This window comes from Dromiciops gliroides, chromosome 3 (assembly GCF_019393635.1).
Source record: "Dromiciops gliroides isolate mDroGli1 chromosome 3, mDroGli1.pri, whole genome shotgun sequence".
NCBI lineage: Eukaryota > Metazoa > Chordata > Mammalia > Microbiotheria > Microbiotheriidae > Dromiciops > Dromiciops gliroides.
Genome location: NC_057863.1, coordinates 666,639,275 through 666,662,038, shown reverse-complemented (window position 1 = coordinate 666,662,038; position 22,764 = coordinate 666,639,275). Strand labels below are relative to the sequence as shown.

The window sequence follows — 22,764 nt, the reverse complement described above, 5'->3', positions numbered from 1 at the left end:
CGGCCCTGGAGTCAGGAGTACCTGAGTTCAAATCCCGCCTCAGACACTTAACACTTACTAGCTGTGTGACCCTGGGCAAGTCACTTAACCCCAATTGCCTCACTAAAAAAAAAAAAACCAAAAAAAAACCAAAAAAACAGAATGTTGTACTTCTAATCCTGATGAATCCCAGAATGTGGGCCAAGCTTAGCAGCAAATGACCCATGAAGTATGTACTCTGGCTGCCCCAAGCCAGACTGATTCCTTTACAAATTGGCTAACTTCTATTCCCCAATCCCTTTGTACTACTTTGCTTCCTCTCATTGCCCATTCTTCTCTTATACTGTTGTTGTGGACTCCTACTACAGGTCATGGTCCCACCATTCATTAAGGAAGTCATCCAAAAATACCCTCTAGGGAACATTGTGGAAGACTGGCTGAAAGCATGTAAAGATAGTGCACTGTTTTGGGGGGGGTGTGGGATCCAGGGCATAAAAAATGAAATATCCATGTAAGAGATGGAATGTGGATTCCAAGACATGCAGTATGGATATCCATGCAAGGAAGAGCCATACATGGTACACTTAGAGTACATATAGTCACCATTTAAACCAATCAGCATTTTTCTCACAAAAACTGCAACCAATGAATAAGGCTGATTAGAAGGCTCCTTGCCCTATGTAACCTACATATATAAATATGAGAGGAAAACAGGAGGGAATTTATGGGAATTCAAAGAAATTCACAATGCCCACCTGCTGCCACAGACACACTTACCATCTTCCCCGCCCCCCCCCAGTAAATCTCCTTTAAATAAAGGTCTCTTTCACCCTGGAGCTACCAATGGTTTTCTTCAGTATTGAGTTTTCATCTGGGTATGGGGTCATGACACACCTGAGCCCCAGCTGTACCCCACATATACATATATAGGCACCTATCTAATGAATCTGGCCATCTCTCCCTGTCTCTGACCATCCAAAGGCTGACTTTCATGTTGTTCAGAACTCAAAGCTTTGAGTTTTCTAACTGGTCCCTCTGCCTCGGGTCTCTCATCGCACCAATCCATCCATCCTTTACACAACTGACAAAATGTTTTCCTAAAGGGCAGATCTGCCTCTTAATAAACTCTGACCCCTCCCTAAGACCCAAGGTGAACTCCTTTCGCACTTCTAGCTCTTCCTAGTCTGACCCCACTAACTCTTCGAGCCAGTCCTAATGGCTGACTTACCCATCCTCAGGCTTGACACCATCTTCTGCCTCTACATGGCTTCTCCCTCCCCTCTAGAATCCGCTCCCCCCAGATCACTTTTTAGAATTCCCATCTTCCTTCCAAAGCCATCTGCAGGTCCAACTTCTGCCAGAGGCTTCTCCCAGCCTCCTCCATCTTCCAGCTGCCCTTGCCTTCCTCCCTAAGGCTACCCTCCATCCATTCTGTGGCTATCTTGAAATGCCCATTTTTTCCCTGAGGCCAAGAACTCTGATTTTTCTTTGTGTCTCTAGCCCTTACCAACCCGAGCCTGGCACGTGGCAAATGTTTAATAAAACTATAATTAATGGATTTACATGGATTTAGTTTGACCTTGAGGGTCCAGTCCAAATTTCACTTTTTGGCTCATGCCCCTACCCAATGCATTCTCTGGGAATTTCAAAATATGACTCATTCCATCCCCTCTACATTGGGGAAACCACCACAAATCTCCAGGGTGCTAAAGAGGACAGCTTTTATTTTGGCTCAAACAAAGAAAAGAGAAAATTCAAAGGACTCTTGGGAGCCCATAGCCATCAAGGTGCTCATTGTCTCTCAGGGTAGAGCCTTAACATGGGCTCCATTCATTTGGTTTAAAAAAGAAACAATTGACACCCGCACTTCCACACAATTGATGTCTGTTGTAATCCTACATGTTTAAGCATTTAAAAGCATTATTCTGTAGAGGGGTCCATGAGCTTCACCAGCCTGTGCAAGGGTTCAGAATACAAAAGGTTAAGGGTCTCTGCTCCAGTGACTACTCCTCCTTCTGCCCTTGGGACCTAGGCAAGCCTCCGACCTCCCAGTATTATTCTAAGGGTTTTAGCTCACGCTAGAGGAGATAGAAACTTCAGGTGGCTCTAGTCAATCAACGAATCCCAGCTTCTTGTGAGAGACCCGGTGGGGCTTCCGCGTTTCTAGTACTTCTCAGTGGTTTGGATCCCCCTGGAAGGGAAGTGGAACGAGATTTGCTCCATAAGCAATGCTCTTCCTCCTGCACTTGCGCCGTAGGAATAACTCCCAGTAATGGCAGGCAGCCATGCTCAGGTTTCACTCCTCCACGTGGCAGTGCAGTAGGAACTCCACTGCTCCTTCAGCTGCAGGCCATTGGCCACAAGCCTCTTCATGCCATCCGAGAGTCCTCCTTCGGGAATTCTCCATAATTTGTCATTCTCCGGGAAATCCCTCTCCTTTCCCCAGGGGACACGTGAGCTGGTGTAATTTGGGGGCCCAAGTCATTCGTGAAAAGGGGAATCGATCGAATTCTCTGCCAATCCTTGCATTTATCAGCCATTGCTCTACGTGAGAGATGTGGGGGCAAGCTTCTCTACCATCCCCCAGAAACACAGAACTTAGGGACACTTCAAAGGTCTATCGCAGGTTACTGTGTATCGCAGCCAGATCTCAGTAAGGCCGGAAAATGGAGCGCTGCGGTTCTTTGAGCCCAGATCTTGTTAGGACTACCAACTCTCTCGGCACTGCAGGGGGCTGCAGCCTTAAATCACTTCATAAGGGTGGGGCAGCAGCTCCCCAAGTGGCCAATGGGGGTCATTACACCAACTAGTCGAGCTCCTACCATTCTGGGTCAGGTCTCACTCAAAGCCCAGCTAATCAGCCAATCAACGAGCCTTTATTAAGCACTTTCTGTGTGCTAAGCACTGGGATAAAAACTGGGGGGTGTACAGAAAAATACCATGTCCTCGAGAACCACGTATTCTAATGGGACGGACGACATCGATCAGAAATAGGTATAGTCACCTGAGAGGGGAAGATGTGAGCAATGGAAAAATAGGGATGGGGGCCAGGAAAGGCCGCTCGCATTGTCCCATGCGAGCTGAATCTGGAAGAAAGACGGGAAGATGAAGAGGCAAAGGTGAGCAAGGAGTGTTCCAGGCACGAGGGACTCCTTGTACAAAGGAGGGCGGGGTCTAGCGGGTTGTGTGTTCTAGAAACAGCCGGAGCTGGGGAAGCGGGGGTGGAAAGGTGGGGAGGGGCCGCTCTAAAGAGTTTCAAAGGCCCGCTGAGGAATTCATGCTTGACTGTAGGGAGCCATTGGAGGTTTGGGAGGGGGGGGTGATAGGGTATGCTCAGACCTGCGCTTTAGGAAAACTCTTTGGTGCCGGATTGGGGGATGGATTGGAGGAGGGAGAGACTTGAAACAGGCACACCCACCAGCCACTATACAATAGTCCAGATGTGAGGTCATGAGGATCTGGACCGGAGGAGAGAAGAGAATATATTCAAGAAATGCTGTGAAGATTTGGCAATGGACGGGACTGACCATGTAGAGTGAGTGTGAGTGAAGAATCAGGGACGGCTCGGACGTTGGGAGCCCCAGGGACTGAGGATGGCGGTGCCCTCAACAGCCGAGGGGAGGGTTTGGGGAGGAAGATCACGAGTCCAGGGCTTCCCACTTGGGACTGGAACAAAATAAGACATCCACAGACCATCCGGCACGTAACAAAACGTTTACTTAACAACAGCCTGAAAAGCAGCTTCATTCAGGATACGGCTGTGGGCTTGCTCTGACACGCAGCCAGGGTGCCTCACCACACTCATTCTAGGGATCCGCCTCTCCAGGGGCCCACCTCAGACATGTGGGACTGGGGCTGTATGTGCGGTCCAGTCCTGGGGACTGCGGGGGCAGAAAGGGGGCAGACACACGATTGTAACTTCGTAAAACGGGGGATGCGCTCAGCTCAGGGATTTGAGGGAGGGCAGTGGCGAGCGATAACTCACATAGGCAACTGGGAAAACAAACAATCAGGATGACCTCTACAACGAGAAGGGCAACAGGTAAACAGGGTTTTAAGAGCCAGTCCGAACTCAAAGTAAGCTGACAGAATTCCTTGTATCCCCAAATAACTTGGCTACAGCTGAAGGAGACAGCCTGACAGCCTGCTCTCTAGAGAAAAGACAACGGGCCATTTGCTCACGGAATCCAGGTGTTCGGTTTTCTAGCAAGCCGGGACAGAACAGCATTTGCAATTTTAAAAACCTCCAAGCCCCAGTACCAGACACGGCTCTAGGCACGGCTCCAGTCACTGCACAGTCAGTGGGAACGCCGGGAACTTGTGCTGTTCGTGCAGGGACCACGGACAGCTCCTTTCCTAGGTTTGTCTAGGGCTCGGGCTGGGCGGGATGTTTCTCCTCCCCAACCCCGAACCTGTCTAGTGTCCATGTTCCTCTCCCCTGCCTCAGGGACCCAGGTCGGTTCCAGCTTTGGGTCGCTCCTTTGTTCATCTCTGCTCCCTTTTACAGCCCCACTCCCAAGGGTCTGGCTCACATCTGCAACACCGAGCATGACTCAATAGCCCCCCAAACGCAAGATTCAATCAATGGGGATGGCCACCGCTAGCAAAGATATGGAACCAGTTTCTTTCTGTTTTGTTTTTCTTTCTTTCTTTTTTTTGCAAGGCAATGAGGGTTAAGTGACTTGCCCAGGGTCACACAACTAATAATTGTCAAGTGTCTGAGGTCGGATTTGAACTCAGTTCCTCCTGAATCCAGGGCTGGTGCTTCATCCACGGCGCCACCTAGCTGCCCCCCATGTAACCAGTTTCTAACAAAACCGTGAATCCTTCAGCCTCCTCCCCAGTCCCTTCCAGTTAAAATTTAGTGATCTTTGCAACTACGCCACGGTGTCAATGGGTCAACCCATTGCCCAAGTGGGTCTATTGCCCCACATCGACCCCATTTTATATATCTCTCTCAAACTTTTTCTACTTTCAGCTCCTTTTCACCTGAGAAATTTCTACTCAATCCCGGGCATGTAGGTATATAAAATAGGTATACATAATCTTTTTACCATTGACAAATTTTTGCCATCCCCACATTCAGTTAAACAACCCCAAGTGGGATCACGACCCACAGTTTAAGAAGCTTTGTCTTAAGAGACCTAAAAAAAACCTCCCTCCAGCAGGTGAAGCAGTTCACTTCCTCTTCCATTAAGTTCCCCCATAGCTAGCACAGATTTCCCATACATAGGTGTGGCCAGCCATTACAACCACCTGAGCAAAATAGGTACCAAGTGTCTTTCCTGACGACAACAATGCTGGTGGAAAGAATGACAAAAACATCAAAACTGGAGGCTGCCACAAATCAATGAGACATCCTCCACTTTCTTTGTAGAGGTGAGGACTCTGGGGGTGAGATGCTGCAGGCATCTTCACATGATGGTGGGTGTAGCCAAGCTCAATTCCCCCTCCCCTGGGAGGTAGGTGCTGTTGTTATCCCCATCTTACACATGAGGAAACTGAGGCATATGGAAGTTAAGTGACTTGCCTAGGGTCCCACGGCTATTAAGGGTCAAGGCTGGATTTTAACTCGGGTCTTCCTGATACTAAGCCACCTGGCTGCCTCTAAGCAAGGGGAGGAGGCAGAACATGGGACATATATAGGTAAATACAAATTATACAGGAGGCAATAGGGGTCAGAAGAACTGGGTAGGTGGGGGCGGGGGCTTCCTGTAGAAGGTGGCACTTCAGCTAAGTCTTGATGGAAACCAGGGACTCTAAGAGGTGACTGTGAGAAGGGAGCATATTTCAGGCATAGGGAGCCTGCAATACATGCAGAGCCAAGACACACACATGGAGATAGGAGACAGTCTGTGCATGAAGAACAGTGAGAGGGGGTGGCTAGGTGGATAAAGCACTGGCCCTGGATTCAGGAGTGCCTGAGTTCAAATCCGGCCTCAGACACTTGACACTTACTAGCTGTGTGACCCTGGGCAAGTCATTTAACCCCCATTGCCCCGCAAAAAAAAAAAAAAGAACAGTGAGAAGGCCTCTTGGGCTGGGCCATGGGGTGCTTGAAGGGGAGGAAAGTGTAATGAAACCAGAAAGGCACATCGAGACAAAGGCATGACAAGCTCTGAATGTCTGATCTCTGCAGTAATAGGGAGCCACTGAGGTTTACTGAGTACAGGAGTGACATGGTTAGGCATGTGTTGTAGGAAAACACAGCTTGGATTAGGAAAGATTGAAGGCAAGGAGATCAATTAGGAGATGATCATAATCACGCAGGTGGGAGACAATGAGGCTGATGGCTGGGGGGTGGAGACAAGGGGCTGATCCAAAGGATACCCGCAAGCTTGGACTGTGGGGTGAGAGAGCAGCAGCAGTGCAGGGAGGAGGCTATACAAGCTAGGTTAAGGGAGAGAAGAGACATTTTGGACGGCAGCTTGAGGGCCTAATAGGGCCCAGGGGGTTTTCCTAAGGAGGGAGGTGGGTGTGTCTGTCTACTACTGCTTAGTAGGAAAGGAACCCGTAGACAGGGAGAGAATAAAGATTCGGGAGGAGAGTGTGATTTGGGGCATGATGCTGGAGAAGGCTCAAGGGGTAAGAACAAGGGCACACATGGAGGGTTTGTCTTCAGCAAAAAAAAAAAAAAAAAGTCAACTCTTCATTAGAGACCAGAGTAAAGGGAAAGGTAATAGGTTACATTAAGAGGTCTGAGATACAAGGAATGGGGGGGAAAAGGAGTTCACAGAGACTGGCCTCAACTTTTGCCGTGGAGAACAAAACAACGTCCTCATGCAGAAAAAAAACAAAGGACATGCACCATCCTACATGCGCACACGTGTACAAGCACATGCATGTACACACACATACATGCACACACAGAAAAGCCAAGAACAATTGCAGAAGACGACAAAGGAATTATAGGAACCAATAAGGAAAAAAATTAAGTATAGGAACCAATAAGAAGACACTCACCTCCAATCCAGTGATTCCCACCTTCTCTTCAGCCCTTGCCTTTCTGCACTTGAAGCAGTGACACTGCGGATCACCCTCTCTTTCTGGCTTGTCTTCCATGTCAGTCCTCCCAACTGTAGGCATTTATGCCCTAAGTCTCTGTCCTAGGCTCTCTTATTTTCTCACTCTATACTCTTGCAGAAACTTCATCTGCTTCTGAGGGCTTAACTATCATCACTATGCAGATGGTCAACAGATATGTATCTATGGAGATACATCTATTTCCATATGTACACACATATGGAGATATAGTTCCATCTACACAAACACAGGATGCATATGTCTCCATGTGTGTATGGATGCATCCTGCATCATCAGTTGTCCATTGGGCATCTCAAACTGGATGACCAGAGACATCTTAAACTCAACATGCCCCAAACTGAGCTCATCATCTGTTCTCCCAAACCTGCCCCTCTTCCAAACCTCCCTATTTCTGCTGAAGGCACACCCTTCCTGCAGCTTCCTAGCTTCTCAACTTCAGCATTATCCTCACTCCACAGATCCAATCAGAAGATAATTCCTGCCATTTCCACCTTTACAATATCTCTCAAGTTCATAGATACCGCCTTAATTCAGTTCCTCATTACCCCCTTGCCTCCTATTCTACTTTCCTGACTCAGCTTCTCACCATGTCAATCCATCTCCACACTGCTATCAAAGTCATCTTCCTCAGGCCCAGATCTGGCCTTATAACTCCCCTACTGAGTCAACTCCAGTGGCTTCCTATTGCCTCTAGTATAAAATATATACTCTTCTGTCTGGCTCTTAAACAGTTCACAATGCAAACCCTTTCTGGCCTCATTCTACATTACTCCTCTTCTTAAATGCTGCAGGTCCAGCCAGAATGGCCTCTCTGTTCCTCACATGCTGCACTGTCTCCACTCATTTTACCTTTGCACCAGCTGTCCTGCTTGTCTAGAAAGCATTCCCTCGTCACCTCTGCCTCCTAGAGTCCTTCCCCTCCTTAAGACCCAGCTCAAGCCCTGTCTTCTGTATGAAGCCTTTCCCTAAGCAACTGCTCTTCCTCCCAAACTGCCTTGTACTTAACTTTTTAGATATATTTGTATTTATTGGCTTTAAAAACACACACACACACACACACACCATATACTTATTTTTTCCATTAGGATGTCAACTCCTCATGACCAGGGATTGTTTCAGTTTTGTATTTTGTATCTACTACACTTCATAAAGTACCTGACACATAGTATTTAATAAGTGCTTACTGATTGACTGAATCATTGTTCCTGAACTTTCTTTTCAGAGTACCTAAGATTTTCTACCTTCTGTTCCAAACAGCCAAATCAGTTTGTCTTTTTTAAGAGTTCTAATTTCCTCCTTAATTTTGAAAATAAGCTTGATCACCCTGGGGCTCTTGTAATTTTATTCTCCCTTCATGGATGACTATGTAGCTGAGATGTATTCTCCATTTCCTGTCTCCAAACCTTTGCATTGGTCATGCCCTATATCTAGAATGCACTCCTCCTGCCTCATTTCTGTCTCTTAAAAGTCCTGTTCTATTCAAGACTCAGATCAGATACCATCTACTACAGGAAGCCTTTCCTGATCTCCCCAGTTGTGGTGCTCTGCCTGTCCAGCCCTACTTCCATCACCCAGTGGTTATTTTGTACAGAATTTACATCCCCTCACAACCCCCTGCACTGCCCCTGGCTTGAATGTAACCACTTTAATGGCAGAAATAAACATTCCTATCTTTGTATCTCCAGTTCCTAGTTCTGTGTCTGGCCCACCATAAACAATTAATAAATACTGATTAATTGAATCTTCTGGAGTTATCACTTTTAGGCCATGTCATTGAGCTCTTTTTAATTTACTCATTTCTTCAGTCTCTTTGCTGGTATTTCAGGTTTTTGCTATGAATGTTTCTTCCCTTTTTCTTCTTCATTATTTTTATTTTCCTTTATTTGCAGTATTCCTTGCTGTTTTGAAGTCATGAAGATGAGCAGGGTTTCAACATGACCACTCACATTTTCCCCCCATATTTTATACTTGTAGAAATTCCCTCCAGGATGAATTCACTGATGGTAAAATAGGGTAGACCTCTGACCAGAGACTTTTTCCAGTCACTGTATTCTTAGGGTTGGGTAATACTCAATGAGACCTCTCCTTTGGGAAACTGAAGACTTTCCCTAGCACAAGAAGAATCCTCTGACTGAAGGCCTTCACACTTCATGTCATCCACAGTTTTCTCTAGTGTGCATTCTCTGATGTGAAAGGAGATTTGGGCCCTAAAGGATTTTCCATATACTTCACATCCATAGGATCTCCAGTAAGAATTTTTTTATGATGAATAAGGGCTGCAATCTATCTGAATGCGCTTTCATGCTACTTACATTCATAGGATTTCACTCCTTTATGAATTTTTTCATGGTTATAAAGAGCTGAACAGTTGCTGAAAACCTTCTCACATTCCTTACATTTATAAGGTTTCTCTCCAGTATGAATTCTCTGATGTTGAATGAGGTATGACCTCTTTCTAAATGCTGTCCCACATTCCTTACAGTGATAAGGTTTTTCACCTGTGTGAATTCTTTGATGTTGAATAAGGACTGAGTTCTGCCTGAAGGCTTTCCCACATTCCCTACATTTATATGGTTTTTCTCCAGTGTGAATTAGCTGGTGTGAAATAAGATCTGATCTCCGGATGAAGGCCTTCCCACATCTGATACACTTGTAAGGTTTTTCTCCAGTGTGAATTCTCTGGTGGTGAACAAGAACTGAGTATTGCCTGAAGACCTTCCCACATTCCTTGCAATGAAAAGGTTTTTCTTCAGTATGAATTCTCTGGTGTTGAATAAGGACTGAGTTCTGCCTAAAGGACTTCCCACATTCTTTGCACTGATAAGGTTTCTCTTCAGTATGAACCTTTCGGTGTTGAATAAAGACAGAGTTCTGCCTGAAGGCCTTCCCACATTCCCTGCATTTATAAGGTTTCTCTCCAGTGTGAATTCTCTGGTGTTGAATGAGATGTGACCTCTGCCTAAATGCTGTCCCACACTCCTTACATTGATAAGGTTTCTCTCCAGTGTGAATTCTCTGGTGTATAGCAAGGTATGACTTCTGGCTGAAGATAGTCCCACAATCCTTACATTGGTAGGATTTCTCTTCAGTATGAACTCCCTGGTGTTGAGTAAGGCCTGAGTTGTGCCTGAAGGCCTTCCCACACTCCTGGCATTTATAAGGCTTCTCTCCTGTGTGAATGTTCTGATGTGCAATGAGGGTTAGGCTCCGGCTAAAGGCTTTCCCACATCTAGTACATTCATAAGGTTTCTCTCCAGTATGGATTTTCTGGTGTCTAGTCAGGTGTGATTTGCAGTTGAAAGCCTTCCCACATCCCTTACATTGATAAGGTTTCTCTTCAGCATGAATGCTCTGGTGTTGGACAAGGACTGAGTTCTGCCTAAAGGCTTTCCCACATTCCCTACATTTATAAGGCTTCTCTCCGGTGTGAATTCTCTGGTGATGAATGAGGTGTGACCTCTGCCTAAATGCTGCTCCACATTCCTTACACTGATAAGGTCTTTCTCCAGTGTGAATTCTCTGGTGTTTAGTAAGGTATGACCTCTGGCTAAAGGCTATCCCACATTCATTACATGAATAAGGCTTCTCTCCAGTATGAATTCTCTGGTGTTTAGTGAGGTATGACCTCTGGCTGAAGGCAGTCCCACATTCCTTGCATGGGTAAGGTTTCTCTCCAGCATGAATTCTCTGATGCTGTTTGAGATGTGACTTCTGTCTAAAAGCTGTTCCACATTCCTTACATGGATAAGGTCTCTCTCCAGTATGAATTTTTTGATGTTTAGTAAGGTAGGACTTTTGGCTAAAGGCGGCCCCACATTCCTTACATGGATATGGTTTCTCTCCAGTGTGGATTCTCTGATGTTTAGTAAGGTATGACCTTTGCCTGAAGGATGCTCCACATTCCTTACATTGATAAGGTTTTTCTCCTGTATGAATACTCTGATGTTTAGTAAGGTATGACTTTTGGCTAAAGGCTGTCCCACATTCCTTACACTGATAAGGTTTCTCTCCAGAATGAATGTTCTGATGTTGAACAAGGACTGAATTGTGCCTGAAAGCCTTCCCACATTCCTTGCATTTATAAGGTTTTTCTTCACTACTAATTTTCTGATGTTGAACAAGGGGTGAGCTCTGCCTGACAGCCTTCCTACAGTCCTTATAATTAAAGAGTTTGCCTCCAAAATGAATTCTTTCATGATTAATAAGGCATGAGTGGCTGGTGAAGAGCTTTTCACAGTCATTACATTTATAAGGTTTATCTTCATTATGCATTATCTGGTCTTGAGAAGAGTGGGAGCTTTCCATGGCCTTCTCACCCTCTTTACTTTGATAAAGTTTCCCTCCAGTAGGAATTCTCTTATGTTGAATAACATGTACATCCTGACTGATCACTTTTGCAAATTCCTCACAATTAGAAGGTTTCTCTTGCCTATTTATTCTTTGATGTTGAATAAGGGCTGTAAGATTCCTAAATTCTTTATCATTCCATGATTTCTTGAGCCCACAGAGGCTCTGACTGAAATTTTCCCCAACATCAATACAATCATGGCCTATTTTCATACTGTGGGATTTATTGTGGAAGAAAGTCAATTTCTTGAAATCACTTTCATGAGTGAGGAATTTCCTTGGGGTTTCCTTTGGAACACTTCCCATATGCTTCCATAATGGGATCTCTTGGGCAGGATCTCTCACAAATATGAAGCCCTGGAGGACATCTTCAGGGAATCTTTCTCCTAATGTCTCTGGTGATCCTACTTCTTTATTTTGAGGTGACTCCTGATTCTTAAGTTTAGAATCCCAAGCTGAAATAAATTAGGAATGAAAATAATTGAAATTGAGTGAGCTAAAAGGCAAACCCAGAATCATAAATCTTCCTAGCCCAGAGAGAAGTGGAAGCCAAGAAAGTTAAGGCAATCCTAGAAAACATTAAGGGGAGGCACAATGTCCAAAGCTATGGTGGTGGTAATTCCTCAGTACTCCACCTGGGTCATACCACAATTGGAGTTGTGTATTCAGCTGAGGAAATCACATTTTAAGAATGACACAGAAAAAAAATTTAATTAAAAAAAAGAATGACACAAAAAGAGTGAGAAAGAATAGAGAAGAAAGCAACAGGGTAGAAGAAAGACCTTGAGTTGGTGACATATGAGGATGAGGGGGCTGAGTAAGCTCAGGAGCACACTAACTCAGGGGGGAGACAACAATGGTGTGAAGGAATTTGATCCCTGGGATCCAGATGACAGAATTGGGAACAATGGGTGAGAGTTAGGCTAAAAGCATCTTCAGGCATGACATAAGGAGACATTTCCTAACAATCTGAGCTACCTAACGGTGAAATTGACCCCTTGGGGAGCAGGCCTCCACTTGGAGGCTGAATTGACCACCTATAGATAGGCAAAGGGAGCTGGGCTAGATGTCCCCTGAGGCTGCTTCCAATTCTCTGATTCTCTGGATTCATTGAGCTTTTATGTCATCTCGCATGTCATCTGGGCGCCTCATTTTAGGTGGAGAACTAGATGCTCCAAGACTTGATGTGATTTCCCTAAAGTCAGAAAATGAATTAGTAGCAAATCTGAGATAAGGACCATGTGTTCTGGGTTCCTTCAGTGTTCTCTGCACTCTACCATCTATCTATCTCTGGATCCTTCTATGAGGAAGGAGGAAATTTCTATATGATGACAGTGATGACGACGACGATGATGATGATGAAGCTGGGGGAAAGGCCAAAAAAAAAGAGCAAGGCCTTGATAGTAAATTTTTTTAAGTGTCCTGGTCACCCAGAGAGTGAATGGAGAGGGGGTGGGAGATGGAGTGGCAACAGAGAGACGGGTGGTCACAGAGACATTAGTCCAGCAGAGAAGGGAAGCCAGGAGGTTGAGACCTGCTTTAAGAAGGAAGGAGCAAGGTGCAGCTAGGTGGCGCAGTGGATAAAACACTGACCCTGGATTCAGGAAGACCTGAGTTCAAATCCAGCCTCAGATACTTGGCACTTACTAGCTGTGTGACCCTGGGCAAGTCACTTAACCCTCATTGCCCTGCCCAGAAGAAGAAGAAGAAGAAGAAGAAGAAGAAGAAGAAGAAGAAGAAGAAGAAGAAGAAGAAGAAGGCAGGAGGGGAATACACTTTCACCTGAGAACCTGGGGTACAGAACAAGATAATCTAACCCTTGGCTCCTACATTTCAGAGACCATCTGGTTCAAAGCACATATTTTACAGAAGAGGAAACGGAGATTCAGGGAGGAACACGGCTTGTCTGACATCACACTTTGTGTCAAAGGCAGAGCAAGGACAAGGGCTGATGAATGTCAGATCATTTAGTCACACTGGCATCTGACAGACAAAGAAACTGAGACTCACAGAAATTAAATGTCTCGCTGAAGTGTCTATACCACCACATGTGGGTGTATATGCAGGCCTGGTCTCTCAGCCATACTCTGCTGCCCTTCAGACAAAATGAGCTTCTCACCATTTTTGTGTTCTGGACCCCTTGGGCATCGAAGCATGGGGGCTCTTTAGAATCATGGCCAAATGCATAATTATATAGGATAACACAGGAAGCCAAGCATATCAAAAGCCAGCTATCGGGGCAGCTAGATGGCACAAAGGGGCAGCTAGATGGCGCAGTGGATAAAGCACCGGCCCTGGATTCAGGAGTACTTGAGTTCAAATCCAGCCTCAGACACTTGACACTTACTAGCTGTGTGACCCTGGGCAAGTCACTTAACCCCAATAGCCTCACCAAAAAAAAAAAAAAAAAGCCAGCTATCAAAGATGTTTGTTTTATTTTTTTTTTTTTGGTGAAGCAATTGGAGTTAAGTGACTTGCCCAGGGTCATACAGCTTGTAAGTGTCAAATGTCTGAATCTGGATTTGAACTCAGGTCCTCCTGAATCCAGGGCCAGTGCTCTATCCACTGTGCCACCTACCTTCCCCAAAGTTGTTTGTTTTAAATAAGTTCCCAGAGGCCAGGTTAGGGACTCATATCTTAGGGCATCCCCAACCAGAGTTGTCATGGGGTCACCCCTACCCTCATTCACCCACCTGCACTGTCCAAAGCTTCAAAGATGGCTGGACATGAGTAATAAGCAAGGCTGCTCCTTCCCCTGGCTCCTGGCTGCCGGCTGGGTTGCCCTCCTCCCCACAGAGAGGGGTCTCTTGCAATGCTTCCCAGGGTATCCCAGAGCTCAGCCTCTTCCCCTTGTTCCAACCAGGAGATCAGGTCTGGCTTGGGACCAAGAAGCCCTGCTCAGGGGAGAAAACAAGATGGGTCTGGACGTGCAGGAGCAGTAAGGGGGTCAAATGTCCAGAGGAAGGCTCCGGCATAGGCCCGAGCTATCCAGCCGTGGGATCCTCGAGAAGAACCAATCAGCTCACAGTGGGCAAGGGGCCTCAGCTCTCTTCAAAAGCAGGACTTGGTGAGACATTTCTCCCGGCTGGCCCTCTGGTCTCTACTTCAACATCTCTAGTGCCAGGGAAGTCATGAGCTCTCTGGGCCTCGGTTTCCAGAAATGTGAAATGGGCCCGCTGTCCCTCCCAGCTGCCTTCTGAATGTTTCTCGTCACCCCTACAAGGACCCTCCCCACTTCTTCCATGGGTGAGTCCCTAGCAGGGGCTTCCATTCTGGGGACTGCCTGGGCCAGCCATCCTTCACTCAGCTCCTGTCTGTGCCTCTGACCCCACCCTCCCTTCCTTCCCCTGAAATGCCCTCCCTCTTATGGGTAGAATAGAAACTCTTTGAGGTCGGGGAATGGCTTTCTTTTTGCTTGTATTTGTATCCCTGGCCCTTAGCCCAGGGCCAGACACAGACCATGCTTTTGTTGCCTGCTGGCAAACAGTGGGAAACACTGGACTGAGGCCCAGGAAGAAGAGGCTGGCCAGATGTATTTCTTTTTTTTTTTTCTTTTTTTTTTTGCGGGGCAATGGGGGGTTAAGTGACTTGCCCAGGGTCACACAGCTGGTAAGTGCCAAGTGTCTGAGGCCGGATTTGAAGTCAGGTACTCCTGAATCCAGGGCCGGTGCTTTATCCACTGAGCCACCTAGCCGCCTCCAGATGTATTTCTAAAATGGGTGGGAGGAGAAAGGCAGCCCTGGGCTGGGACTGCAGGGACCTGGTTCAAGTCCCCTGTCTACAGGATGACCTTGGACAGATCATTTCCCCACCTAGGGCTAGTTTCCTCCACTGTAAGGTAAAAGGGTTGGAATGAATGACCTCCAATGTCCCCAATAGCGCTATCATTCTACTGTCTTACAGCTTGTTAGGGAATGTCGTGGGTCCTTCACCCACACAGGAGAGGAACCCCAAGCTATGGAAGCCTCTGAGGAGCGGGCCCTGCTTCCCAGGGGGAGGCATCCTTACCCAGGGACACCAGGTTCCTGTAGTTCTCCAGCATCACGTCTCTGTAGAGCTCCCTCTGAGCAGCGCTCAAGCATCCCCACTCCGCCCAGGTGAAGTCCAAGGCCACATCCCTGAAGGTCACTGCTTCCTGAAACACCAAACACACTCCCGCTGAGCCGTCGCCATATGCTTATATAGCCGGGGGGGGGGGGGGCTCAGAATGGACACAGAGTGGGTGTGAAGCTGACCTGGACATGGGAAAGAAAGGGTGACTAAGGCAGGTGAAGAGGGGAATGCCCAGTACAAGGAGGCTGGGAGAGCTGGGACCAGAGGGATTGAAGCTGGCATCAAGGCCAGTCACTCCCCTCCTGTGGCAAATTAGGAAATGGATTCCCAGGGAAGCGAATGCTCTGACAAGCGTGACCCAAGGAGGAGCGGCAGAGCCAGGATTCAAACCCAGGCCCTCTGACGCCCTTTGCCCTACACCAGGATGGCTGGTTCTGGTCCTATCCCAGAATCTCTCCCCCTTTGGCCTTGGGTTTTCAGAGTAAAGCTGGAAGGCTGAATGGTCAGATGACCTCTCAACCCTTCTCTGACTTCCAGGAGCAGGGAGGATGGCTCCCAGTTTCCACAGCCCAAAGGGACTCAGCAGCTCATCACCACCTATGACGGCCACATGCAAGAACGTGAGGAAGCAGACATATCAGTGAGAAGGAGGCAGGCTCACCTGGGATCTGGCCCTCGGGATTCTGGGGGATGCTCCAGCCTCCTCGAGGCTCCCCCCTCGGGTGGAGTTATGAGGCATCAGACCTATAGGGTGAGAGAGGAACCCCTGAAGGAAGATGGTGGGGTTTCCAGTCTCTGAACTCCTTCAGACACCCACCCACCCAAACCCCACCCACACAGAGGGCACCCACACAGAGGGCATCGCATCCCCCAGGGTTAGAGACATAGATAAAGCAATAATTGGCAGAGAAGTGTTGACCCAAGTTGTGGGCACAGGTGATAAATGCATAGGACAAAATACAGAAGAAAAGACAATCTAGGAGAGTCTTAGGGGCACCCACGGGAGGGGTGGGAAGCAGAGGAGGAGGCAACAAATGCCAAGGAGTGATCAGAAACTGGGGAACCAGGCAGGAAGAGCAATCAACATATTGATAAGCATTTCTTAATAATGATAAACATTTTTATTTCAAGTTGTGGGTTCCAAATTCGATCCCTCCTTCTCTCCCTCCCCTCCCCACTCTCTGAGGCAGTAAGCCATCAGATATGTGTTATACATTATGTAAAACATGACCATATTAGTCATTCTGTACAAGAAAACTTGAATAAAAGAAAAAAATGAAAGAAAGAAAGTGAATCATAGCTTGCTTCAGTCTGTGCTCAATCAACATCAGTTCTTTCTCTGGAGGTGGATAGTACACTTCATCATGAGTCCTTTGGGATTGTCTTGGATCATTGAATTTCTGAGAATAGCTAAGTCATTCATAGTTCTTCATCAAACAGCATTGCTGTCTCTGCACAATATTCTCCTGGTTCTGCTCACTTCACTATACATCAGGTCATAAAAGGTGATAAGCATTTATTGAGCACCTACTGTATGCCAGGCATTGTGCACATGTGTGGGAGGACAAAGACAAAAAACAAGAGTCCCTACCATCAATGAGCTTACAGTTTGATGAGGGGAGACAACATGTACACATGTAAATATACATGTATGCAATGTATATGTACACAAACATACATGTGTGTGCTTGTATTTGTGTGTATGTGTATACACAATTATATGCACATATGTATATGTTTGTGTGTGCATATCCATGTCTGTGCATGTGTGTGCATGTGTGTGTGTGTGTGTAGACCAAAAACACACAAATGAGTACAAGGAGGCTTGGGGCACCGGGGACTAGCAGATGGGCAGAGCACAGAGGCTTCCTAGAGAAGACAATGCTTGAACTGAGGCTTGAAGAAAACCAGGGATTGAAGAGTTAGGTGAGCAGGGCTGAGGCTGATGCTGAGATCATGAGCCTGGGAGACAGGAAGTGTGACAGGGGTGTCAAGAGGAGTATGGAGGGCAGCTAGGTGGCACAGTGGATAAAGCACCAGCCCTGGATTCAGGAGGACCTGAGTTCAAATCCAGCCTCAGACACTTGACACTTAATAGCTGTGTGACCCTGGACAAGTCACTTAACCATCATTGTCCTGCAAAAAAAAAGGGGGGGGGAGGAGTATGGAAGTCAAGAAGAGAAGACTGGGGGAAAAGACAATGAGTTCTAATATGGACATAAGGAATCCGAGATGCCCATGTACTACCTAGGAAATTACTGAGGACAGGGCTCCCTATTTGACAAGAATTGTTGGAAAACCTGTAAAGCAGTCTGGAAGAAATCACATTTAGACTAACATCTTACACCATATACTATAATAAACTCGAAATAGACAACTGACTTGAATATGGAAGTTCATACCAAAAAAATTAGAAGAAAACCAGATCAGGGACTTTTCACAGCTATGGCTAGATGGATTTTTTAAATTACATTTTATTCTTTTCAATCAATGAAAATCCATCTTTTCTCCCTTCCCTGCCCCTTAAGAAAGAAAGAAAAACTCTTGTTACAAATGTATATAGTTAAGTAAAACAAATTCTCACATTGGTCATGTCCAAAAACTAAGGGGTGAATTCTTAACAAAACAAGGGCTAGCAGGCATTAGAAAAACAAGAACAAAACTTTCAGTTATGTGAAATGGAAAAGGTTTTGCATGAACAAAAGCAATGCAACTAAGATAGGAAGGTAAGCAAATGGGGGGGGGGAGAAACCCCTTTTGCAACAAACATCTCTGATAAGGGTTAGATATCCAAGATATATAAACAACTAATAGAAATATATGGCTGATTTATTTTCTAAGAGATAAATGGTCAAAGGATATGAACAAGTGGTTCTGAAATAATTCCAATCTATTACCATCTATATGAAAAAATGCTCCAAATTACAAAGAGGAATGAAAACAAAAACAGTTCTGAGGCTTCACTTCACAGCTGACAAATTGACAAAGATGACAAAAGATGGGATGTTTATGCTGGACAACTGTGGAAAGGCAGGCATACTGACCTACACTTGGTGGGGCTGTGAATCCTGGAAAAGCAGTTTTAATCATGTGAAGAAGGTGGCCAAAATGTCTACTGCCTTTTGTATTTATCGCAGCACTCTTTGGATCAACTGCTATAAAAAGAGACCCAGCAACTGGGGAATGGCTGAACCACTTCAAGACATGAATGTCATGGAATATTAAATAATGAGTAAAACAGAAAATCCCCAGAAAACTTACATGCACTGAAACTAAGTGAAATAAATAGATCCAAGAAAACAGACAGCACAACAATGCAAAGGGAAAAGAGTAACCAAAACCCAGGAAAGGCAAAGACTGAGCAACTACTATAACCCAGACTTGCCCAAAGAATAAACCCAAGAGGACTCTTCCCCTGCTTCTTTGTAGGTAGGGGTGGGGAACTATGGGTGAGAAACACTACATATAACATCCAGCTTTTCTGACATGTTGGCGAGTTTTACTGAGCTTCTTCCTGCCATCCCCTTTACAATTTTTCATTATAAGAGATTGACCTCTAGGAGGGAGAGGAATACATTGGGAAATGTAGGGAAGATGCCAATAAAATGTATTTTAAAAACAAAAGAAGGGAGTGAGAGGAGAGGAAATGAAAGTACTGAGTGTGGACAGCTTTTTAAGGACTTTGGCTGAGAAAGGGAGGACAGATATAGGTCAGCACTTAGGAAAATATTTGTGGTAGCTAGTGACGATTTCTTAAGGATGGGGGAGAATGGGAATGAACTGGGAGGTAAAGACAGCTTGGAAAAGGGGAAAAGGAATGATAGTGGTGGTGGAAGTGGGAGGGGCCTGGAGGAAGTGGCCTTCATGAAGAGAAAGGCCACCTCATCAGCAGAGATGGAGTAAAGGAGATAATGGTGAGGACTGATGTCAAGGGAGTTGTAAGGTAATAAAGAAGAGTTGTTAGATGAGGCAGATGCGAAATGGGGCTGTTGCTGGGGAATGATGCTGATTTTATCAGCCATACAAGGTGAGGGCTTTGAGTGTGCAGGTTAGGGTACGGGAAGCTGTGGGAGGCTCCAGGAGAGAAGAGCCATTGTGGTGAGTGGGACAGAGAATAACTTGGGGAAGAATAGAAGGATTGTCTTGTGGCAGTGAGGGTTCAGTTGAGATTAGGTAATAAATCTATCTTGGACCCAGTCAGGATAGTAGAAGAACATCCCAGAGTTGGGCTGGAGATAGTTGTGAACCAGATGCTAAATTCATTGAGAAATGAAGGAGAATGCCCTGGGGGGTTGATAGATAATAACCACAAGGATTTAGATTGGGCAAAAAATTGGGATAGAGCAAATCTTAAAGGAGAAGAGGTAACTGATGAATAACAGGACAAGATCTAAAGAGGCAACAAGGATCAAGGAGTATTCAACTCCACCTCTCAAAACAAAGAGTCAAGGGGGCATAAGAAGATATACCTTAAAAAATAGATAAGAAATCCAACCAAAAAGATACAAATGTTTAGTTTAGTAAACCTACAACAAAGAAAGTGTGGCACAAGGATTCATCACTCAACAAATGAACCTGGGGAAATTATTTAGCAATTTGACAAGAGATTAATTTAGTTCCACAACTCACATCATTTATATCAATAGATTCCAGCTGGATGATTGAAGGGCTAATTATGAAATCAGAAAGATCTTCCCTGTTCATGAGAATATAGACTTGCTGGGACCCTTTTAGTTTTTGGAATCAATCAGGATGATTGATAGGTTTGTTTTCTTCTTCAAAAGCCTAGCCTGCTTCCTTGGAACAAAACAGAACTTCTGCAGAAGTTCAGAAACAGATAAACTTATTCTGGTCAAAGCAGAATGTTCTTCCTATCTCACGGGCTTGACCAGCCCTTTAGGAAGGAAGTAAACATTTCTGCTGGTCAAACAAGCAGTTGACTTAATGTCTTCTTTGTTTAAAACTCTATATAAAGCTAAAACAAGATCTAGCAGCATCTACATTAAAGGACCGGAGGGCATGGAATATGATATTCCAGAGGGCAAAGGAACTGGGACTACAGCCAAGAATTATGTACCCAGCAAAACTGATCGTAAGCATCCAGAGGAAAAAATGGGACTTCAATGAAAAAGAGGACTTTCAGGCATTTGTGATGAAAAGACCTGAACTGAATAGAAAATTTGACTTTCAAATACAAGACCCTAGAGAAGCATAAAAAGGTAAACAGGAAAGACTTCATGAGGGATATTAAAAGATCAAACTGTTTACATTCCTACATGGGAAGATAATACTTCAAACTTATAAGAATTTTCTCAGTAAGGAATTCACAGAAGACACAGGTCTGAACTGAATATGAGGGGATGATATCTGTAAAGCATTTATGTTTTGTTCTTTGTGAGGCAAACAGAGTGGGGTGTCTTACGTCTGGGACCAGATTTGGGCTTAGGGCCTCCTGGGTCCAGGCTTGGTGCTTTGTCCACTGTGCCACCTAACTAACCCATGATGACATCTTTAAAATAGGGTTGAGGTGTAGGAGGAATAGACTTGGGGGAGGGGGGAGGGGAGAGATGGTCCGGGGAGAGGTCGTTCTCATGAAAGAATCAAGAAAAAAGGGGAGTGAGGAAAGGGGGAGTGAGTGGACCTTAATATCATCAGAATTGGCTAAAAAAGGGACTAACATATATACTCAAGTAGGTATAGTAATATATTTTTGCCCTGAGGGAGGGGAGGGAGATAAGGGTGGGTGGAGAGAAGAGGGGAAGGAGGGAAGGGCAGATTGGCAGAGAGAGCAATAAAAAGCAAAACACTTTTGAGGAAGGTGAAGATGTTCTGCATTACTACACAAGTATGACATATTGAATTGCTTGATTTCATAGGGAGGGGTGAGGAGGGAGGGAGGAAGAAAAATTTAGAACATTGAATTAGCTCAAATACCTTAATTTCATCAGAGTGGGCTCAAGGAAGGAATAACATTCACACCCAAGTGGGATAAGTAATCTATTTAACCCTACAGGAAAGTAGGAGAGGAAGAGGATAAGGAGGGAAGGGTGAAAGAAGGGATTGCAGAGCAGGGGAGAGGACAGTCAGAAATAAAACTTTTGAGGAAGAATAGGTTAAAAGAAGATAGAAAATAGAGTAAATATCATGGGAGGGAATAGGAAGGAGAGAAATAGTTATGATGATTGATTATAATGGCAAAATGTATGGTACCTACTTTGCTGGGCTATTATGAAGAAAATTCTTTGTCAAGTTTAAGGTACTATATACAGGTTATGATGAACAGGATACTATCAGAAAAACCTGGAAAGACCCACATGAACTGAAGCAGAGTGAAATGTACTGTATACAAAATAACAGCAATAGTGTAAGATGATTTGCTGGCAAGCATGTGGTTATTTTCAGCAAGGCAATGATCCAATATAACCCTGAAGGACTTATGAAAATTGCAATCTATCTACAGAGAAAGAACTGATGGTATCTGAAAACAGATGGAAACACATTTTTAAAAATTTGTTTTGACAACTCCCTTAATATGAAGTTTTGCTTTTTGCGTGTGTGTGTGTGTGAGGCAATTGGGGTTAAGTGACTTGCCCAGGGTCACACAGCTAGTAAGTGTTAAGTGTCTGTGGCTGGATTTGAACTCAGGTCCTCCTGAATCCAGGGTCGGTGCTCTATCCACTGCGCCACCTAGCTGCCCCAAAGTTTTGCTTTTTTAACTGTTACTGTTTTCTCTCACAACCTAGCTAACATGGGAAAGTTTTCCATGATTACTCATGTATAACTTATTTTGAATTGCTTGAGTTCTTGTGGGTGGGGGATGGGAAGGGAAGGAAGAAGAGAAGTTGGAACATAAAGTTTTAAAAAATTGATGTCAAAATTTGTTTTTGGGGGTTTTTTACATATATTTTGGAAAATAAAATTCTATTCAACTATTTTTTAAAACCCTCTATTTAAGTCTTCACTGGAAAAATGGTCTTTGGAATCTCACCTGTGGTAAGGACACTCTGCTTGGGACCTTTCCCAGTCAGGACTCTGGAAGCTGTGAGCCGGGATTCCCCAGCTAGAAATCCAGATGCTGGTGCTTCCCTGATTTGCTGATGTATGTCTTTTATTATTGTAGTTGTGATTGGGATTGTTCTTGTGTCTTTGTTTCTCTATTTCTATGCCTCTGAAACTTATTGCCCTTGTCTAACTCACTATCCTATAATGAATAAAGTTCTTGTAACTCTAGAAGTGTGTGTGTGCTTTTTGTACCTCACAAATCTTGAAACCTTTGCAATACAATGATAGAACTAGAACCTTTTTTAAAAAAGAAATGCAAAAGATAGGCAAGTCAATAGA

At 45.1% G+C, this 22,764-nt stretch overlaps 1 protein-coding gene across 1 annotated transcript; it reads right to left on the bottom strand.

Moving 5' to 3' along the window:
- Positions 1-830: 830 nt before the first annotated feature.
- Positions 831-22,496, bottom strand: LOC122751133 (zinc finger protein 420-like). The gene is made up of 5 exons (XM_043998072.1): positions 22,412-22,496; positions 16,085-16,167; positions 15,379-15,505; positions 14,064-14,267; positions 831-11,825 (listed from the first exon to the last, which is right to left on the bottom strand). Exons 2-5 carry the CDS (start codon positions 16,160-16,162, stop codon positions 9,328-9,330), a joined length of 2,907 nt encoding a protein of 968 aa, XP_043854007.1. The 5' UTR covers positions 16,163-16,167; positions 22,412-22,496; the 3' UTR covers positions 831-9,327.
- Between the last annotated feature and the right edge of the window lie 268 nt (positions 22,497-22,764).